This window comes from Phyllopteryx taeniolatus, chromosome 20, assembly GCF_024500385.1.
Source record: "Phyllopteryx taeniolatus isolate TA_2022b chromosome 20, UOR_Ptae_1.2, whole genome shotgun sequence".
Lineage (NCBI taxonomy): Eukaryota > Metazoa > Chordata > Actinopteri > Syngnathiformes > Syngnathidae > Phyllopteryx > Phyllopteryx taeniolatus.
The window spans coordinates 905,959-927,945 of record NC_084521.1 but is presented as its reverse complement, the minus strand read 5'-3'; the positions used below and the strand labels follow the sequence as shown (position 1 = coordinate 927,945).

Genomic DNA, 21,987 nt, shown 5'->3' with positions numbered 1-21,987 from the left:
ACCTTCGAACAGAGTACGTATATGTATGAAATAAGCACAGTATGTGTCGCGTTCGGTAGTAAAAAGTGTGCATTGTGATGGTGAGAAAAGATGACGCAGGTCGTGGCGTGGATGGCGAACAGCAGGTAAAAACAGATCCTGACATCCAAGTGGAGCCATGTGATGAATCAGCGTCGCTTGCGCACGTTTGTTTATCTTCCAAGAAATTAGATTATTTTGCCATCAATATCTCTTTCTCAGTCTTGTTTTTGTTGTTTTATAGTTTGAGTTGTCACAAAAGCAAAACATACCTTCTGACATTTTCTCTAGTTTATTGATCAGAAAGTGCTGTTTTGGGTGAAAACAACCCATGTTCTACATTACTGAAGAACAGCAAACGATTTTTCTGGTGAAAGGAGAGTCTGCTCTTTGTTTTGTTGGTTGTGTTGCCAAAGAACATAGCATTCTGTGGGTCTTGAAAGATCAGGCAAAATGATTGCGTTAAGATATTGTGATGGCCTCGCATGGAGGCAAGGAGAGCTTTCTGTTTTTGCATGCAAATCTGCTTTTGACAAAACAAAATGTTTATATTTATGCTTGAGTGTGATACCTTTCCATTAAATGACCTTCAATTCACAGTTAATTCCCATACGTTTACCACTAAGTCCCATCAATTCCCATGGAAAGTTTTCAATTTGGAATATTTCCAAAAGTCCCCAGCTTAATTCCCCATTGAAATTGACCTTAAATTTTCCACCGCCTTTGGTAGACATTTTCGACCTTTTCTAGTTTTTCTTCTTGTTCTGTGGGAAGAATTTGAGTTTTATTCCATAACCGAAGCGGTCCTTCTCCCGCCATCAGCCGAGTTCCTGTTCCTGCTGTGGGCGGTGTACCTGTGCTACGCCGTGCGGACGGTGCCGTCCGCCTTCCACGAGCCGCGCTACATGGCCATCGCCGTCCACAACGAGCTCGTCCTGTCGGCCATTTTCTACGTCATCAGGTATACAATCACGCTTCCTTGAATGAGGCTGTAGTGAGCCACAAGAGGGAGACATTCACCAGCGGCGTTTACCTTCAAGGGAGGGCCAGGAGACGAAAGCGTCAAAGGGAGTTGTTGGCTTCAAGGGAGTGGTTGGCTGTTTGATGTGAAAACACTTGAGTTTGAATGTGGAGAGTAAAGTGACATGAATGGTTCTCGTCTCCCTGTCTTGTTATTTGCCGTATCTCCACAATGCAGACAAATGTGTATGTTTCTTCTGAGAAGTACATCTCAATAAATTAGAATACAGTGGACCCCCGCGTACTCGCGGTTTGCCATCTGCAGATTCACCTATTTGTGTTTTTTATTTTTTTATTTTTTACATTTTTCTTTTTTAATAATTATTTTTCTCCTTTTTGGTTTTCTTTTTATTGGGAGGTGGGACCAACTCCAAAAATTATTGGCAGTTTATCCCTACTCATTCAAGAATTTTGGGGGGGTTAATTTAATATTTTTTTTAATATATATTTTTTTGCAATGAAATTACTGTGGCTGTCAATTGTCCGGGGATTTTTGGTATTCGCTATTTGTGGCCGCTGTAGTGTCAAAAGCTTAATTTGGTTAAGTAGTTCAATTCAAAACTCATATAGAGATGCACTACACACACTCCGAATGAAATAGTTTTTTGTTGTTTTTTTAAACCCCAAATTTGCCATCTCTAGAAACTAAAATATGTAAAAATGAAAATCAAGAAACAATGGAAGTGATTTTTTAATGTAGAAATTAGGCAGGAATTTGCCGTCTGAAAACTATTTCCCCAAGTGTTTAATGAATATTTATATTTATATTTTACAATAGAGTGCTATTTGTCTTCATTAAAAAGGTAACCAAACAAATGTATTTATGGGAGGGGCTGCAACCGACCAAAGGCATTTCAATTCATTTTAGCGGTGCTTTGAGATGCAAATGTCATTTGTTCCGTGACCACGCTCGGTGGTCAAATCAACTTCCTCCGTTCATTGCATCCGGAAACGATTCGCAAAGCTTTTAGAGACTTGTGGAATTTTGAGGGGGGGAAAAAAAAAAGAGTCCATTTTGGAATAAGGCTTTAGCCCAGGCCCTTGCGCTTCCTGTTTGCGACTTCCTGCCCGGTGTTGATTTGCACTTCCTGTTCTGCCAGGTTCACGCTGGCCCCCGAGCTGCACCCGGACTGGATGCTTCTGCTCTTCTTCACGCACACCCACCTAACGGTCACAGTCACGCTGGGCCTGCTGCTCATTCCCAAGGTTCGCCAGATTCTTGTTGATTATTTATTCATCGGAAGATATCTTGTCATTGATGCTATGCGAAGGCTTATTCGGGCTGCACTGAAAGGAAAATTCAAGAATTGAGCTGTAATCTACAAGAGTAATGTTGAGGCGGGGAGTCCTATTTTTCAAAATTTTTCGAAAAAGTATATCCGGTAATGTCATATTTTCCCAAGATTCCTTCTTTCACTTCCTTTTGGAAACTTATAACATCATTCTGGTAATAGGCAGCTTTTTTCCCCCCACCCAAAATAGTATTTTATTCTTTGAATGTTCTGAATCTTTTTCTCCAAAATGAGTTTATTATCATAAAGTTGTTACTTTTTTCTCAGAAAATGACCACTTTAAATGAAACAAAATGACATTTTTTTTCTTTAATATCAGATTATTATCAGGATATTGACTTTTTTTCTGGAATTAATGACTTTCTCAGAAAAATACGACTTAAAAATACTTTATTCTTGTTTGCTATATGCTTGTTTTCTTTTTTAAAAACATATACGTTGTTCTCAGAATATTCAGCCTTTTTTTGTTGAAATAATTTGAGTCTTTTCCTCAGAAGAAGAATAAATTTGTCTTAGAAAAGTACCACCTCAAACAAAATATAATATTACGATTTGTTTTCTAGAAAAATCTGACTTTATTCTTTCAGAAATATGACTATTCTTGTAATTGTACCTTTTTACTGAGATTACACCTTTATTATCATAGTATATTTATGTTATATATGTATTCTATATAGCGGTAGACTTTTTTTTCTTTTCTAGTAAACATTTGTCACATATGACATCAGCGTTCCAGGTGAGCTGCAGACTTCTTTTTTTGTTTGTTTCCACTCGTGTGCGTGCGTGCGCAGTTCCTGTTTGCCGGCACGCAAATGCGAGACGACATGGCGTCGGAGGCATACGAGGACGAGCTAGACATGGGTCGCTCGGGCTCCTACCTGAACAGCAGCATCACGTCGGCGTGGAGCGAGCACAGCCTGGACCCCGAAGACATTCGGGTGAGCTCGTGCCGCCGCTCTTCGCTGTTCCTAACCTCGCCTGCGCGCTCCCGCAGCAGCACTGAGCCACGGCAGTTTTTTATTATTGCAGACGCCAGACGAAGCGGGGCCTCTGAGTTCTAGTAATGGCTGTGGCGTAAGATCACGCGACAGTCTTTGGGAAAAACGTGCCAACGTGAGCAGAGGTTTCTGTTTGTTTGTTAGAGCTGAAGAAGTCTCTCTTGCTAAACGCGATGGCTGCACTTGATGTCAAAAAGAGGTCGGGGGCTCCAGTCACGTGACTTGACTAACGTTGCCAATTTTGGGACTCGGGACCTTACTTGGCTCAACATTATAAAATGATGAAAGATTCAATTTGACTTGGACTTGGTATGGGTGAAACTTAGAGCGACTGAAGTGAACAATCGCAAAACAATCGCAGTCGGCAACTCTTTGCCGCAAGACTCACGGAAAAACTGCGACCCTCGGTGTGTTTATCGCAAAACGACGTTCTGAGGCTCCTCGTATACTGTGCTGTACTCTTGAACCACAAAAACATGGCACAATTGTTAAGAAAGAAGCAGATTGTCCCGGTCGCTATAGCTACATATGTATATTACAATTCCAATGAAGTTGGGACGTTGTGTTAAAGATAAATAAAAACAGAATACAACAATTTGCAAATCATGTTCAACCTATATTTCATTGAATACACTACAAAGACATGACATTTAATGTTCAAACTGATCAACTTTATTGTTTTTAGCAAATAATCATGAACTTGGAATTTGATGGCTGCAACACGTTCCAAAAAAGCTGGGACAGGTGGCAAAAAGGACTGAGAAAGTTGAGCAATGCTCATCAAGCACCTGTTTGGAACATCCCACAGGTGAACAGGCTAATTGGGAACAGGTGGGTGCCATGATTGGGTAGAAAAGGAGTTTCCCTGAATTGCTCAGTCATTCACAAGCAAAGATGGGGCGAGGTTCACCTCTTTGTGAACAAGTACGTGAGAAAATAGTCGAACAGTTTAGGACAATGTTCCTCAATGTACAATTGCAAGGAATTTTGAGATTTCATCATCAAATGGTTCAGAGAATCTGGAGAAATCACTGCATGTAAGCGGCAAGGCCGAAAAACCAACATTACATGCACGTGACCTTCGATCCCTCAGGCGGCACTGCATCAAAAACCGACATCAATGTGTAAAGGATATCACCACATGGGCTCAGGAACACTTCAGAAAACCAATGTCATTAAATACAGTTTGGCGCTACATCCGTAAGTGCAACTTGAAACTCTACTATGCAAAGCGAAAACCATATATCAACAACACCCAGAAACGCAGCCGGCTTCGCTGGGCCCGAGCTCATCAAAGATGGACTGATGAAAAGTGGAAAAGTGTTCTGCGGTCCGACGAGTCCACATTTCAAATTATTTTGGGAAATTGTGGACGTCGTGTCCTCCGGGCCAAAGAGGACAAGAACCATCCGGACTGTTATGGACGCAAAGTTCAAAAGCCAGCATCTGTGATGGTATGGGGCTGTGTTAGTGCCAATGGCATGGGTAACTTACACATCTGTGAAGGCACCATTAATGCTGAAAGGTACATACAGGTTTCGGAAAACGTATGCTGCCATCCAAGCGACGTCTTTTTCATGGATGCCCCTGCTTATTTCAGCAAGACAATGCCAAACCACATTCTGCACGTGTTACAACAGCGTGGCTTCAGAGTAAAAGACTGGCCTGCCTGCAGTCCAGACCTGTCTCCCATTGAAAATGTGTGGCGCATTATGAAGCGTCAAATACGACAATGGAGACCCCGGACTGTTGAACAGCTGAAGCTGTACATCAAGCAAGAATGGGAAAGAATTCCACCAACAAAGCTTCAACAATTAGGTGTCCTCAGTTCCCAAACGTTTGGTGAATGTTGTTAAAAGAAAAGGTGATGTAACACAGAGGTAAACATGACCCTGTCCCATCTTTTTTGGAAGGTGTTGCAGCCATGAAATTCAAAGTTAATGATTATTTGTTAAAAACAATCAAGTTGATCAGTTTGAACATTAAATATCTTGTCTTTGTAGTGCATTCAATTAAATATAGGTTGAACATGATTTGTAAATCATTGTATTCTGTTTTCATTTATGTTTAACACAACGTCCCAATTTCATTGGAATTGGGGTTGTATAATAATACAAAGAGAGGCAATGGGGCATAAATATAGGAAAGAGAAAAGAGAGTGGCAACATGCAAAGTTTGCAACTGAAAGATAGGAGACACAACAACTACAGCGTCAAACTTCATTCGTTACGATAAAAGCCACAAAGACGGGTAAACTACGTTAACTTCACAGATTAGCCGACTGCTGGCTGGTCAAAGGTGAACTAAACTTCATCTTGGTTACGCGTCTAATTAAGAAGACAATTAAGTAATAGCCAATACAGAGACTGGTTTTGGAAGCGTTACAACAGCATGTGATTGTGAACGTGTTAGTACAGTTAACTAACGCAAGTACAGATAGCGTTGGAGCTAAATTGGTAATATTGAAAGTTCAAATGTGTCTTGTAAGTGATGAAGATTGTCTGACTTATGACTTGCTTATGATTTGACTCGACTTGCTTGATTTTTACCTCAGTAACTTTTGCAACCTGCTTGAAACTTGGTTAAGCTTTTCAGACTTGCTTATGACTTCCACATATGTGACTTCCTCCCACCTCTGATGTTTCGTGAGTGATATATAAACATGTATGCATCACTGTATGTTAACCCCGCTTGAGGAGATTGACTTAAGAATTGAGAAAATGAGTTTAGAGGCTGTTTCAGAGCTAACACTGATTACACTTGTACGTTTCCTCAGTTGTCCTAAAGTGTGGTGTCTTTGCTTTCTCTTTTCAGCACGCATGCGATATTCTGTAGTGCATCAACGGACGACTGTTCGTAGCCACGTGTCTTCAACTTGTACCGCATGTGCAGTAGAACATCTGTTTTTCCCCCCCAGTAGAAAATAATACAGTGGTGCCTTGACTTACGAGTGCCTCAACTTTCTTTTTTGTTTTAGCTTGGTGTTGCAGGACAATATTGGACTTGGATTTGCTTGAGTGAAGTGAAAAAAATGGAGCAATTTAATTTCAGTTGGGATTTTTTTTGCAAATTGTTCCCAATTTTTATCCAATTAAAAAAAAAAAATAATAATAATAATTTTATTTAAACAAAAATAATAATCGTTTTGGAGGGGGACCAACCCCAAAAACATTTATTGGCATTATCCCTGCTTATTCCAAATTTGTTGGGCGCTTTAAAGAAAAAATTAATTCCCAAAGCAATTATAATGGGTGTCGATTATCCACAGATTTTTGCTATTCGCAATGCTACCCTCCACGAATAGCGGGGGTCCACTGTACAGTAATGCCCTGGCACGTGGGCAAGGAGAGCCAACAGTCACTGATGCACTTTCAGCCGTTTATTTAAAGGGACGAACTGTCAAGCACACGAATACAAAATGAAAACACTCGCACGGAGCTGCTGTAGGCCACAACTCACGCCAGACGCTCACACTCAGACTAACTGGTCAATCCAAGTCCAGCTCCTGACATCACTCACTAGGCCACACCCCTGAAAGGCACACAACCACCACAAGGAGGAACAGATGAATTCAATTCCTTCTAACGAGCTTGGTTAATTAAACCTGCAAGTCAAGGCAGCACTGCACCTGTTTTTGTGCCAGATTGAGGAAGTGGCGCCTGACCGCTTTGCTGTCCTGTCTTCCCCTCTGACATGCAGGAGGAGCTGAAGAAGCTCTACTGCCAGCTGGAGATCTACAAGAGGAAGAAGATGCTGGCCAACAACCCACACCTGCAGAAGAAGCGCAGCTCCAAGAAGGGCCTGGGACGCTCCCTGATGAGGCGCATCACCGAGATCCCCGAGTCGGTGCACCGCCAGTGCAGCCGTGAGGAGAAGGACAGCGGCGAGCACGGCAGCAATCGGAACAGCATCTGCGTTTTAAAGAAACACCCCTTCGATCAAACGCACCCTGTCAAACCGGCCAAGGAGGAGACCCTGAAAAACAAGGTGTTCTCCTTGAAGAAGTCCCACAGTAGCTACGACCATGTCCGAGACAAGAGCGAAGACTCCAGCGGCTCGGCGACGGACAAGATGGAGGTGAATGCCGCCGAAGGCTCCCTTCTGGACGCCCTGATGGGCAAGAAGCTGGTGAAAAAGAAGTCGCGGGAGAACCTCAATGCCCCCAGCGAGTCCACCGAGTCGGTGCCGCTGGTCTGCAAGTCGGCCAGTGCCCATAACCTGAGCGCAGACAAGAGACCCCTCCACCCTCGAGCCACCGTGCTGCAGAAGTCCCTCAGCGTCATCACCACCGCCAAGGAGAAGACGCTGGGCTTGGCCGGAAAGACCCAAAGCGCGGAGGACGGCCCCAAGAAGCCTCCGCCGAGGGGCAAAGACGAGAGCGAGCCCAAAAATGTCGTTGCCAAAGGCAGAAACGCCAAACAAACCACTGTCTCCTCCGATCCATTCAAGGGGAAAGACCTTTACGATCTCTCCGAGGTGTGTCCTTGGGAGGTGGAGGACCTCCCAACACCTTCAGAGAACAAGGTCCAAAAACACGTGTCCATCGCGCCAGAGGAAAGCACCACGGTTCACGGGGGCACCACCAAGGGAGGCAAAACCCAGAAGCTGACGCTCTCGGATCAGACACCCTCTGGCGTCAGACAGTCCAAGGAAGCTCAGAGGAGCAACGCCGCAAGAGAGGACATCTGTCCTTGGGAGGCGGGAGGAGGCGAGAGCCAAAGCGCTCCAGCGTCCAGTCAAGCTAAGAAACAGCAGGAGCCTCGACCCAAAGCGGAAAACACCAAAAGCAACCGAGCCGAGGTTTGTCCGTGGGACTTTGGAGAGCCGACGGGAGAGACTTTTCCAGCAAAGAATGTGGACGCTCTGGGGAGGAATGCGACCTCGGATTCGTCCAAGACGGGACGCTCGCTGAAAGCCGACGTTGGTCCGTGGGACAGTCCCGCGTCTCCCGGTTCCCAGAACACGCTGAGCCACTCTCGGAGTTCCAAACCCAAGGAATCTCCTTCAAAAAAGAAGGGAAGCCCCTCCCCGAGAACACTTGACAAGGACAAATCAAAAGACGGCAACGATGAGAAGAGTCGGACAAAAGCGAAGGACAAGAGCAAATCTTCTGAGAAAGAGCAGAAATTAGCCGAGGTTTGTCCGTGGGACGTCGGCGGTCGCCAGGAGGCACCGGCCGTGGAGAAGCGCAAGAGCGCAAACGTCGGAGTGGCCAAAGTCAAGAAGGCCGAGGTTTGTCCGTGGGACTTTGAGGAGCCGTCGGAGAAAACATCCTCAGACAAATCCTCGGCGGCGCGGAGGAGCGATCCCGATCCCACAAAGAAGGCCGACGTTTGTCCTCGGGACTTTGACGACAAGACGGCGTGACACTCGCACCCAACGAAGTCGAGACGCCCCGAGCGTGGCCTGGCCTCTTTTGCAAGCCAAAATCTGACGCTGGACTCTTCATAGGTGACTTGCCAGAAAAGTCAATTCCGTTCCACGAGTTGCCTTCCTTTACGACATTCGGTTCTGGTTTTGTGTACTTTTACAAACAAACGAGACGACAAGGAGTCCAGACGGTCACAGGGAATTCCTGAAGATTACTCTTAGACCAATTATGCAATTTTTCATTCTTCGATTCATTTTGCAGTTTTGTCTGTACATAAACATCACTAACGTGGGGACCAGTTGTGATACGAAGGCGAAAGCCAAAGAAGAAAAAAAGCCTACAGAGAGAAATGTTGGTCAGGAGTGTTTAGGTAACCAATCAAGTCTGAAGCACTTTAGCCAACATAAACCAACTTTTCATCTTCACACTTTCTTCTTCTTCTTCTTCTCTTTTTCTTTTTCTTTTTCTTTTTCTTTTTCTTTTTCTTCTTCTTCTCCTTCTTCTTCTTCTTCTTCTTCTTCTTCTTCTTCTTCTTCTTCGCTGATCAGTTCAGATGTAGTTCTGCTGTACTGTTTGTGCCTAAAGTGAGGAACTAACCTCGTCGTCTGGTCTTACGTCCGACAAGACAGCAAGACAGCGCTGTCCTACTCGCCAACAAACATGAATAATAGAAAGCGCATGCACCGCTTCACTAAGTAAAACAAAAATTCATGGAATTGTGTTCAAAATAAAAAGAAAAGAAAATACCTTGTATTCCGTAGGCAACGAAAACAGTTATTACATTGTTATTATGGCTTCATTACAACAATTTATTACATGCATATTCTGTAAAAACAAAATTGTTTTAGTCTTCGTTAAGTCCAGCTTGGTTCCTTGTGTTGACTTGCGACTTTTTGGAACATTTTACCATAATTGATCACCCCAGTCTTCAGCCCCTTTCACGCTGCTTTTATGGCAAATTGCCGCATTGGAGGACATTTGTATGCCTGTCCTATTCGGGCTGAATGGGACGTTGTTGTGTACATGCCCGCTGAAACAACCATTGCCGCTTCACGAATTCAGTTACAGGGGCTCATCGGTTACGAATGCGCACACTGTAAAAAAAAACAAAGGCTGGCATGGTTCCTTGTGCTGACTTCTCGCGACTTTTCCAAAATATTTACTGTAAATGACTGGCCCGTTCTTAGGCCCCTTTCATGTTGCTTTTACGGCAAATTGACGAATCAGAGGGCATAACGGTAACGGGTTGACTTCAACAGCTGGCCAGTGTGAAAGGGGCTTCACAAACGCATCTCAAGCATTTCACTTGTTGTCCTCGCCAAATACTTATGTGGGTGTGTAGTAGCAAAAAGTCGTACAATTTAACCACCTGAATGCAAATTACGACTCGTTGGTCTCTTGTCTGATTCCTTCTGTTAGCGTTAGCCTAGCATTAGCACTAACTGCCGGGCTACTCTGCAAAAGCAAAAAAAAAAAAAGAGAATCCTCCCTTTGTCAGTCCTAATAGAGCGAGAACGAACTTTGGTGCGTTTCTGTATCCGACGTTTCCATGTAGCGTAGCAGGTTTCCGTCCCACTGCGAGAACCCCGTTATTTATTTTTCGAATTTTCGTTGACGATTGCTAGAACTAAACCTTTGGAAGGTTTTGCTTTGTTCCGCGTTTTGTATCAAAATGTCTTAAGTATTCGTCACGCTCCAATTGTGTCGTCCCAACAGTAACCCGTCAAGTCGCCCGCTAGGGTTTTCGGCGTCTGGTGTGTATGTCGTCACCGACTAGCCGTGATTGTCGTCAAAGGACTCAATAGTGATAAATGTCGTTGAAATCAATGCAAAAAGTCAGCGTCAAGCGTTGAATTCCGTCGTGTTTAGAAGCCAGAAGAGTCCGGTGAGGAGGTGGTATTCGTTGTCCAAGTTCCTGATGCGCCAACATCCGTTTTTGTTTGTTTGTTTGTTTTTTCTACGTCCATGTGTCGAGGGATTATCTGGAAATGTCATCGAAAATCGACCCAATCTTTCGGTACGGTCACGGTTCTGTTCACATTGGGTTCAGTAAGCTAACAAAATGCAAAACATAAATATACTTGTCTTATGTGGAGACAGGAAAACATTTTTTACATTTAATATAAAACATTAAAAAGTACGAGCAGTAAATTCTCCAATAAAAAAAAAAAAAATCCGACCCCCCCCAAAAAAAATACAATATACAATAAAGTCAGCTGAAATCTTTTCTTTTTAGGAAAGGGAAACATCAACAGTTTGTCGTCTTTTCAGGAAATGAAGGCTGCAGACAAGTGTGACAGTTGTTTTGTGACACTTTTTCAAGCGAGATAACAAAAAACAAACAAACAAAAAAAACATCACTAGCCAGATGCTGAGCTGAACTGTGTTTGTTTACGGCAGTTACACTTTCTGCCCCTTACCGCATATTTTCCCTGTAGTACATGTACCGTTACACCCGTAGTACTTGGGACCATCACACGTGGGTTGGTTATGTTGATAGTGAGTGTGTGCTGAAAAACGTCTTAAGAAGAAGCACTGCCAATGTCGACTTGTACTGCCCGCTGACGACGAGTCAGCTGGTTGTTTTCAAAGAAGTAGCTCTTTTGGAAATGTGTAATTATTCTGTTGATTTCTATGCTTGGGATTTGCTGTCTTTTGTTGAGCTTCAGTGTGCCAACATGAACTCGTTGCGGTCCAGAAGAAATATAGTTTAAAAAAAAAAAAAAGCATGTTAAGGGATTAAAAAAAAAAAAAAAAGATGTCTTTGGCCTGCAATGTTTCTGGAAGAGCGGCAGAGAGTGACGGCCCGTAATAATTGCGCAATATTTCGTCTTTACATTATGGAAGCCTGCCACCCACACGCACACACCTTGTCTTGTATCTCCTCGTCCACCAATCAGACCTGAGAACCGTGCTGTCAATCAAAACCCGATAACGCCTCCTCTTGCTACGACTACTACTCCTATTACTACTACTAGTACTACTACTACTATACAATGCTGTAACGTTGTAAATCTTGTGGCTTCTGCATGAGTTTGAGAAATTAGTCAGACCAATGTTTCACTGCCCTGGATAGAACAAAAAAAAAAGATGTTTATGGACTTTTACGAGTTGTATAGTGAGTGATTGTGTCTCTGACCCACCGTATTATGAGCTTGTTACCACGACGACAAGCTTATAGCATCCATATATGGCAAAACTTTGGTAGATTTCTATTGTGTTCTGTTGTGATAGCATGTACAAAAAATACCTCCTCTGCAATAAATATTTATATGAAAAATGGTCTGCTGTTCTTCATCTCCAAAAGTCCTAATGTTACAAGAATTTTGTAACGTTACAACTAAGTTGTAACGTTGCAAGAAGAAAAGTTCCTACAATAACCAAGCCGTAATGTTACAAGACTCCAGCCATAATAAAGAACAAAGTTGTAATGTTACAAGAAAAAAAGTTACAATTTTACATTAACAAAGTCTTAATGTTACAAGAACTAAAAAAATATAATGTTATGAGAACAAATTCGTTATCTTACAAGAAAAAAAATCATGTAAAAATAAAAATGGTCAGGTCATGAAAGTTTTGACCTTTCTGAAAAAGAAAATGTAACTGTAAATGTGAAAGCTAGATGATTATACTTAAAAATAAAAAAGTTCCTTCCTTCCTTCCTTTCTTCCTTCATGTGTTTGAAGGTGACACAGCCGCCAACACACACAGTGAGTCATGCCTCCGTCATTTGGTGAGGGTGGCAGTGGGTGGGGGTGACTCATCAAGATGTGTGTGTGTGTGGGGGGGTGGCATGTGTGGTGTTAGCGCAGCTGTTTTATAAGCACTAAAGTGTGTCAGACAACAACTGGCATCCACTCACTTGTCGTTTTACAAACTATCTGGGGATAAAAAGCTCCAATCAGATCCCTTGCATACACTATTTGTGATTCGCTGATTAGATACTCCATTATCCACTGGAAAAAAAAAAAATAAATATATATATATATATATATATATATATTGCTTTGGCGCCATCTTGTGGAATCTTGGGGCCAAGTAACTATGTTGAAGTGGGGGGAAGAACTTCATTTACATAGGCCGTAGCTCTGTCTAACAGGAAAAAAAAGTGCTTTGCCGCCATCTTGTGGCATCCAGAGGTGATGACAAATCTTTTTTGGGCTACTTGTGGAGAACTACATTAAGACAACAGTTCCCACAGTTTAGTATAAAGTCCTACAATCACTCAAAAGTACTATCCCGCTTCTTCTCCCTATGGCACTGATAAACTAGCCAAAAGGAAATCTAAACAGTTGTTCCTCACGTCCAAAAAAGTTCTTAATTCCTGGTCAAGTTGCTGTTGTGTGAATGTGGAAATGATGAAGGTGCTCTATGTGTTCACACACTTTGTTTATTTTGTACACGCACACGCATACAGGTGACAGACGTACTCACACTCTGTACTTAATTAGAAGTACAGATTGTTAAAGTGGTTCATCGCGGGGGTTAAGTTCTAGACCACCGCGCAAAAGACGAAATCTGCAAAGTAGTGACAAAGTATTTATTTTATTATTTTTGCATATTTCAAAGCTTCATGCATACACTGTATTGCCAACAATCAGTACATGGACATAAGGTGCAGGTCGCCATCCTCACTTTCTACACTGTTTTGTCTGTTACGTTCAATGTGAGATGTCCAGTTGGCTAGCTGTTAATTTGTTTTAGCGTTAGCCGCTGTGTGTGTGGCGTGATGACGTCACTTGAGGCCAGCAACTAAGATTGCGCTTGCGTTTACTGTATTTTGTTGCCGTTTACTCAACAAAGCAATTGACAGAGCACGAGCGGCTGTTTCCAACCTGCCTCTATCCTAACCACCTGTTATAGAATACAATTCATTCTAACTAGCCGTGGTAGGCTATATTGAATTAGCTAACGATGTTTACCACAGACGGGCAGTTGAGTAACTTAAGCCAGTTATACTTTCCAATCGGCACATTGCACTTTAGCTTCGTATATCAACGATGAAATAATCGCACATGAGTCAGCGGGAACGGTCCGTGTGAAAATATAATCGCTACAAAATCCCGCAATATAGCTCATCATTTGTAATAGAATTACAATAAATGAATGAACCCGCAAAAAGTGAACTGCGATATAGCGAGGCACGACTGTCCCTGAAAAATTTAACGAAGTACAGTAAGCAAGTATTTGTACTTGTTTACTTGCCACCAGTGTGTGTGTGTGTGTGTGTGTGTGTGTGTGTGTGTGTGTGTGTGTGCATCAAGTGGACTCGAAGGCCGAGGCCGAGACGCCACTGAGTCGCAGCACTCGAGCGTTCATTCAGGAAGGAAAAAACAGGAAAGAAAAGCTCTTAGCTTCTTTGACGTCTGCAGCCTTCACCAGTTAATTATAGCAACATGCTAACGTCTTCATCCTCTTCTTCTTCTCCTCCTCTGCCTGCACACGACTGCCGGAAGAAAAAAAGAATAACTATTATATGAATATATTGGTGTGAGTGCGACATTCGCAGTGTTGAGAGGGACGCGACGACATAAAGTTTTGAAAGCCGCTGACAAATGTGCACAACATTAGGTACACTTGATGCCTTGACAGAAATAATCATGGTGACATTTGAGTGACACTGTCACCTAAGAATTGATTCATATGTTCATAATGTGTTATGTTATGTAACAGATGTTCTGAGGATATTGACCATCCCGTGTAACTAAATCGTAATATGTCGACATTATGAAAGCAGAACTTTGGATCCAGCCAGCTCTTGTATTGTGCGGGTGTGCCGGGTGTTGTGACCCGTGTTTGACGGATATTAGTGTTCAATTTCAAAAATGATATTTACATTAGCTCGTTTATACTAGAACCACATGATTGGGCTTGAAGACTAAAAATCAATAGTCATTCTGTTCATTATTTTGGGGGTGCCAAAAACTAAACTCGTGTTTAATTTTAAATTCTAATTTAGAAATTAAAATTTAAAAATGTAAATATATGTGATACAATCCGATGTTTTTCTGGATTATTTTTTAAACAGTAATTTGAATTCAGAAGCATTAGTGGTGTCATAACAGTCAAGAAAATGTGTCATATTTTTAGGTTTGTAGCATGCCTGTTCCAATTATCAGAAGGGCATTGGCTGGAGACTTGATTGTTTTAATTCCAATGTCTGTCCCCATTTCCGTTGATTTTGAATTGCATGTGATTAAATCAGATTGCAGCAAGCACAATCTGATTCAATTGACAATTTTATCTGATGAGTCGAGCTGTAAACAAATCACGTGGAGAAAATCTCATCATACAACACAATGCGTTACGTCATAGCCTCATTTGTGAACAATAGTCTTGTTTTATGATATATATTTTTCACTCAACACTATTGCTTTTAAAATTAAGGTTTTATGGTGTTTACTATTCATTTCTGTGTATTTTATAGCCGTTTTACTTGATTTAAGAATTCATAATAAAGCTTTTAGGAAAATCTTGAAATTAATACTTGCAGTTAGCCTCTTTATCCACTAGATGTCTTTGTTAGTCGACGTTTCACAATTTCCCCCCTCCCCCAAAACACAGGTTCCCAAATATTGTAACACGTATGCTTAAATAAATGTTATGTTATATTAGTAAAGATCCTTGTTCGTCATATGATATATTTATAATTATTATTAAATTTAAGTCAAATCTATTTATATATTTAATTAATTAGAATACTCAACAATAATGAACAAATAATATAAATGTACTTATAAAATAAACAAAAAATTTATGTTTTAAATATATTTATATATTTTTATAATTCATTACAATAAAATAGCGATCAATAATATAATGTTATTGATCATTTGTTTTTAACTTAAATATTGAGATTATTCACTTCTATAATTTTTCTCATTTATAACAATTTAGTGTTGTTGAACTTGTTTTACTGTGGGGGGCGCAAACAGCGAAGGCGTAGCTGTGCGTGATGACGTCACAGGCCGCCCCCCTCCCGGCTCCTTCACTTCTTGTTCCCATCTCGGACCGGACCGGACCGGATGAGACCAGACCGGACCTGACGAGCGAGCGTCCAGAAGCAGACGAAGGCCGACCGCAGCTCCTGCTCATCCTCCTCATCGTCGTCTAGTTATGGGGAACTGCCAGGTCGGTTCACAAATGTTTGAAAATCTGCTGCTTTTTATTACTAAGCGCAAACGGAAGTGAAGCAACAACAACAAAACACGCATAAACGTGCGTTGGGGTTACTTTTTCCGTTGTATTGTCGGCATTTGTCTTCTGCGCTGATTTTAGTCGAATTGTGAGCAAGTTTGATGGTGCACGGTAGGCCACGCCCATGCGCCATTCACGCAGCCCCGTTAGTTCCATCATCAGTTGGGGGCGGGGCGTGATGCCTTCATGGTCACGCCACTCTTGCAATGGCTCCTTTGGTGGCATCAAAATCGGGGAATTAGTCCGAAATTTGCGATTCTGCGAGATGTGACGTCGATGTGATTGATACCAAGTCCATGTGTTTTTTGAATAATTGTTTTACATACGTCATCTAATCGCTAAATCTGAATGCATTTTCATTACCTTCATACTGTATTGTTAATGTTTTAGTCAGTGCAGGTTGGATTATTATTCTTATAAAAATTCAAATCCAGATTAAGATTTAGGCAAAGTACACATGCGTCTCAATCAATTAGAATATTGTGGATAACGTCAACATTTAGTACTGCAGTCCGATTTGAAAAGTGAAACTCATATTTTATACGATATTGTAGATTGACTACACACAGAGCAAAATATTTCATGATTTTACTTTTGACCCTTTTGGTGATTTTGAAAATGCAAAATTCACCATCTCAATTAAAAGAAATCAGGAAACATAGTGTAGACAGTCCAAAAAGATATTGACTTGAAATTGGCTTTCTGAAAAGTATTTTCCTCGACGTCTCATGAATCTGTATAATATTTTAGTTTCAGCACGTACCAATCTATCCGCAGAAGCCCTGAGTTCCAAGAACTATTTACCGTCTATTAGACGAACCCACAGGAAAGAAAGTTTCGCCCTCTTGCCGCTGTTGTCGACTTTGCCGTTGACATTCGACTGGATTCGACGCGCGTGACTTTTGCGAGGATCCAGTGAAAGCGGGGCAGCCGATGAATGCTGGCTTAGCTCGCTCATTTGTTTGTTTGGAACTTTGGCTCTGGAATTCATCCAACAGAGCTTTGAGGTCTCCCCTCCCCCCTCAGCCGGCCGCCGCACGCCTGTCACAAGCTGCCTCTGCCACCATACATACAAACAAAACCCAAAAAGCGGCGAGGTCTTGACGAGTGTTTTTCACTGGCTTGCAGCCCACCGTTGTGCCCTACGAGGACTTTGACGTCGTGGCTGACATCAAGGCCATCCGGAAAGCCTGCAGGGGACTCGGTAAGGAAGTCCGCTTCGGATCGCCACTTCGACGGTGACGGTGACGATGACGGCGCTACGTTTGCAGGCACCGACGAGCAGGCCGTCATCGACATCCTGGCCAACCGCAGCTCAGATCAGCGGCAGGAAATCAAGCAGGCGTACTACGACAAGTACGACGACGTGAGTATCGCACGCTCGCGTTCACGAAAACGGCATTTATGATTTACAGTGACCCCACCCGATCGCCACTATTAATGGTCCAGATTAAGAGTTGCATGCATTCGGTGTAGTACCACATTGTGCCACAACATGCCAGGCAGCACTGAGCTCTACTGAAGGAAAAGCAGCATAATTACCAGTGAGAAAAAGAGACGTCTGAGTAATGTTTCGTGTTCTATTTGTGTGCGTTGCTGATCGGTGTGTTTGAACGTAACGGTTGCTTGAAGGTTTAGCATTATCGCGCCAGCAATGCTTGTTCCCATTAGCCTGTCTGTGGCGTTTCCTATTGTATGTTAGCATTAAACAAGCAGACTGAGGTGAAATGATATTGTTTGGGTGAACATTTTGGTGTTTAAATATACAATGTTTAATTTTATTTTCTTGTATGCTGTTTTAAGGTTTATACCTCGAATGAATGAGAACAGGCGCCAAGCAATACTTTCAAAAGTGTGTTTCAATACGTTTATATGTGTTTAAAGAGAGTGGGAGGGGCAAACCGATGTTTTATTTCTTTTTTTACACGGCCTGTGCACCATATATCGTGGCTTTTCACTTATTGCCGGCGGATCTGCGACGTATCCCCGCTGCCACGATAAACGTGAGCTCGAGCGTCACACAAGGTTCTCGTGACGGCTTTCGGCGCAGGAGCTGACGGACGTGCTGAAGCGCGAGCTGTCGGGCAACTTCGAGAAGGCCGTCCTGGCCATGCTGGACCCGCCCGTGGTCTACGCCGTCAAGGAGCTGAGGAGGGCCATGAAGGGGGCGGGCACCGACGAGGACGTGCTGGTGGAGATCCTGTGCACCGCCACCAATGCCGTCAGTTGCTTTGCTGCAGAAACAAACCCAAACGTTGATGAAATTGTGCTCATCGCTTTTGCTTCTTTTTTTCAGGACATTGCCTTGTTCAGGGAATGCTACTTTCAAGGTATGAGAACGCGTGGGAATTTTGTGTTTTCAAGTGGCTCGGTTCCATTTACCTTCCTTGTGTTCACTTTTAATGGCTTCCTCGTTCACTCAGTACACTGAAAACACATTCTGTCACGCTTTGTTAAATCCGGGACAATGTGACTAAAATGGCCGTTTCCACCCAAAATGGCAGACTTGGGGCATGGCTTCTTGAGACTTTTTTGCACGTCTACTCAGGATAGACACGCCTCCTAAATTTCATGTTGTTACGTTGAGCTGGCTTTGAGGGTTGAATTTTGAAATTTTCGAAGGTGCGTTTTGATTGAATTTGTGAGCCGTGTGGGTGTCCCTAATGTTGTGGCCGGCGCGTGTGTGTTTATTTCATCGCCGAACGTGATTGCGTCATCTCAGTGCACGAGCGCGACCTGGACGCCGACATCGAGGGAGACACGAGTGGCGACGTGAGGAATTTGCTCATGGCTCTCATGCAGGTAACTTGACGCTTAACAAGAAGTCATAAATCGGCCTTTTTTGCAGTTGCGTTGTTGCTAATCAAGCATTCTGAAAACTTTAGCAGCCTAGAATATTAGCGGATAATTTTGCATAATGCCACACGCGTGTCGACTCGCAGGGCAACAGAGACGAGAGCTATGAGGTGGACGAGGAGCTGGCAGAGCAGGACGCCACCAGTCTCTTCGAGGTGACTTTTATTGCGTAGAATTCCGTTTTGGAGCGGGTGTGCCATCTGACGCAACGCGGCCGTTTGACGCAGGCGGGCGAGGGTCAATTCGGGACGGACGAGTCTACCTTCAGCTACGTCCTGGCTTCCAGGAACTACCTCCAGCTTCAGGCCACCTTCAAGATGTACGAGCAGGTGAGTGTCTTGTGTCTTTTTGGGTATGGCTTTTTTGTGTGTGTGAGTGGCTACTCCTGACAGACACGCCAACAAAATTGCACGTTGGTGAGTAAAACTGGCTTTGGGGGCTGAATTGTCAAAGTTTTTGAAGGACTCGTGGCAATTTCCAAAATTTGCCTAAAATGGGCGTCCCTTCAGACCAAAATGGTCGACTTCCTGTGTCCTTTTCTGCATGGCTTCTTGAGCCTTTTTTGTGGGTCTACTCATGTCAGACATGCGTACCGAATTTCATGTTGTTTCGAGAAACTGGCTTCGGGAGTTGATATTTTGGGGGGGGGTTCAGGAAGGCCAAAATATTGACTTGATTGTCTAATTGTTGTTGTTGTTGTTTTTTATATTATTATTGTTTATTTTCTGTGCAGCTGTCCGGCATGGAAATTTTGGACGCCATCGAGAACGAGACTTCGGGCACGCTGAAGAGATGCTTCGTGGCTCTCGGTGGGTGTATGGCGCCGGGGGGTCAGAGGTCACGTGCGTCACGAGAGAAACGATGAAATGTGTCCCTCTCCATCGACCGCCAGTGAGAGTGGCCAAGAACCCGCAGCTCTACTTCGCTAGACGTCTGAACGACGCCATGAAGGGGGCGGGGACTGACGAGGACACGCTCATACGCCTCATCGTGTGCCGCTCGGAGGTCAGACTTTTTTTCCTTTTTCACATTAACCTGGATTTTTTATTTTTATGACGGGAAGGTGTTTTTGCTTTGGTGAGAATTCACGTTTGCTGATCGAAAAAAGAAAATAATCCATCCAAATATTTTTATTTTAAAAAAAGCTCAAACTAAAATATATTAAACATTTAAATTGTCTTTGAAATATAAATAAGAAAAACATTTAATAAATACTAAAATTTGGTTATGAATAAAATGTAATTATATATCCTAAAATTTAAAAATACATCAAAATTAATACATTTTAAAAGTGTATGTATAAAAGGTATTTTTCGTAATAGACAAAACTTGAAAACAAAGATTTTCAAATGCAATATATAAATTTGAGCAGGCCCAGAAGAAGCCGTTTGTCAATTCAATTGAATCCAGATCCAATCCCAATTGCTCATTTAATCCTATGACGACGTCAGGACAGATGACTTTGTCTTTGTTTCCGTACAGTAGGATCTTGTAAATGAGGTTTTACCCAGATGTAGACTTCCTTCCGCGACGTGATCATTTGTTTGTGCTTGGGTCCAGTACGACCTGGAGACCATCAAGGACCTGTACCTGGAGAAGTACGACGTGTCCCTGAAGGACGCGCTGAGGGACGAGTGCAGCGGCGACTTCAAGCGCCTCCTGCTGGCCGTGTGCCACTGAGGGTGCCGCCCCCGACGTGTCGCCAGAGGTCAAACATTTGCCCTCAGAGTCCCTCTGACTTTAGGTTGCTTATTGTCTTTTTAACCTGACCTTGCTAAATCTTTGTGCGCGTTAGTCACTAACCAACCAGTTTCTGAACCATTTTACGGCCTTTGTGCAGGAAGTAAAAAGGCCTGAATGTGTTATGAGAGCGTCAGATACAGCACAATAATGCTTGCAAACAACTTGCAATTATTGATCAAAGTTTTTCTTCAAAGTTCTTTTACTATAGTGACTTTTCTGGCCGTAGTTAATGATTTTGTATCCTTCGAAAATGGTACATCCGGGAAAAAAGTAATGACCTCACGTTTTGTACTACTGCAACACGAGCAACGCATTCCGCTTCTGTGAGTGATTTGATGTGAAAATGTCGTTTCTCACGTCTGGTTTGTTATTTGTGGCCTACGCACGCACCTCTCACCGATTGTCGACTGCTGTGACGCAATCGCAAACCTTGCGCGACTTTGCACTTTCTCCACTTTGTATTAATTTTAAACTGGTTCAAACAAACTGCCACTAAAGCAGCAAACATATCACACAAACAACACATTGCTGCAGTTTGAGCTCAGATAGTCCTGTATTGTCAGGTTGAATTGGAATTTGAAAAAAGTGGAGAAATTGGAGATTTTGTCAACATTTGACCGGCCCTGTAAGTGCTTTTGATTAAAGCAGGTTTAGGAAGGATATGCAAAGTTATGTGAACACAACTAGAGAGAGAGCGATTGAATTTTGTTTTGCTTGTCGCGTAAAGAAACAATGTATTAATTTACAGACTGTTGTTATTTTGTCCAATGCACCTAGAAAGACTTGACAGACACAACTACACCTCATCTTCTATTCAATTTTTGGGAATATTACACTGCTAGCAGCTAGAACAGAGTGCTGGTTGGATGATGGGACTGTGGCAGCTGAGATACATTCAAGTACCACTCGTGTAAAAAATTGGACTATCAAAATAACCAGTCCAAATATTTGCCTGTATTATATGGCCAAGTAAATGTTGCAGAAAATAAAAGTTCCCTGTAATGAATTGCCCTCATGTCCTTGCTTCTGCTGGCTTCACTGCTAGCTGAACACTCCAAACAAAATGTACGATTTTCCTTTGTGTCTTTGAAGGCAGCGTTAACGTCACAACCACCGATGTTTATTTTATGATTCCAATGCATTCCTCTTTTGCTGTGGCTCAACATTTAAATCACTTTTATCGCATTTGGTGGTTGAGAATTGTGGGAAGGAACTCGTACAAAAATGTGCCAAACATTTCCCTGAAACCTCGGATCCCAGAATCGCCCCTGCGGTTCCCCTCCCAGCCACGAGGGGCAGTAGCTACGTCGCGACAACAGCCAGTGTTGCATTCTCAGGTGGTGTGCAGTGTTGGCCAGCAGCCTGCGGGGGGTAGCAGAGAGAAGAAGTAGATAGCTTCCTGTCCTTGTGTCCAAGATGCTGCGTTTGCATTTTCTTGTACACGTCATTATTGTTGCTTGGCGTGCTATTTGCCGAACCGTGAACTAAACAT

At 42.8% G+C, this 21,987-nt stretch overlaps 2 protein-coding genes across 3 annotated transcripts in view; both read left to right on the top strand.

The window, feature by feature from the left end:
• LOC133470353 (metabotropic glycine receptor-like) overlaps positions 1 to 11,981 on the top strand; it is a 56,816-nt gene extending 44,835 nt beyond the window's left edge. Inside the window, exons 8-12 of one of the 2 annotated variants that reach the window (XM_061758645.1) lie at positions 841 to 979; positions 2,139 to 2,244; positions 3,122 to 3,268; positions 3,360 to 3,443; positions 7,028 to 11,981. In XM_061758645.1, coding sequence (XP_061614629.1) covers positions 841 to 979; positions 2,139 to 2,244; positions 3,122 to 3,268; positions 3,360 to 3,443; positions 7,028 to 8,695 — 2,144 coding nt within the window. In that variant the 3' untranslated portion in view covers positions 8,696 to 11,981. The remainder of the gene's footprint in view (positions 1 to 840; positions 980 to 2,138; positions 2,245 to 3,121; positions 3,269 to 3,359; positions 3,444 to 7,027) is intronic. The other variant, XM_061758646.1, reaches the window with a different exon arrangement.
• Positions 11,982 to 15,671: 3,690 nt separating this feature from the next.
• Positions 15,672 to 21,501, top strand: LOC133469976 (annexin A13-like). Its single transcript, XM_061757715.1, has 11 exons — positions 15,672 to 15,830; positions 17,025 to 17,100; positions 17,168 to 17,262; positions 17,947 to 18,117; positions 18,193 to 18,226; positions 18,619 to 18,698; positions 18,839 to 18,907; positions 18,980 to 19,081; positions 19,486 to 19,561; positions 19,645 to 19,757; positions 20,313 to 21,501. Exons 1-11 carry the CDS (start codon positions 15,816 to 15,818, stop codon positions 20,430 to 20,432), a joined length of 951 nt encoding a protein of 316 aa, XP_061613699.1. The 5' UTR covers positions 15,672 to 15,815; the 3' UTR covers positions 20,433 to 21,501.
• Positions 21,502 to 21,987: the final 486 nt, after the last annotated feature.

Coding starts and splice junctions, on each gene's coding strand:
- LOC133469976 (XM_061757715.1), top strand. Junction 17,263..17,946: donor ACTACGACAAGTACGACGAC/GTGAGTATCGCA, acceptor CTTTCGGCGCAG/GAGCTGACGGACGTGCTGAA. Junction 19,562..19,644: donor GAGATGCTTCGTGGCTCTCG/GTGGGTGTATGG, acceptor ATCGACCGCCAG/TGAGAGTGGCCAAGAACCCG.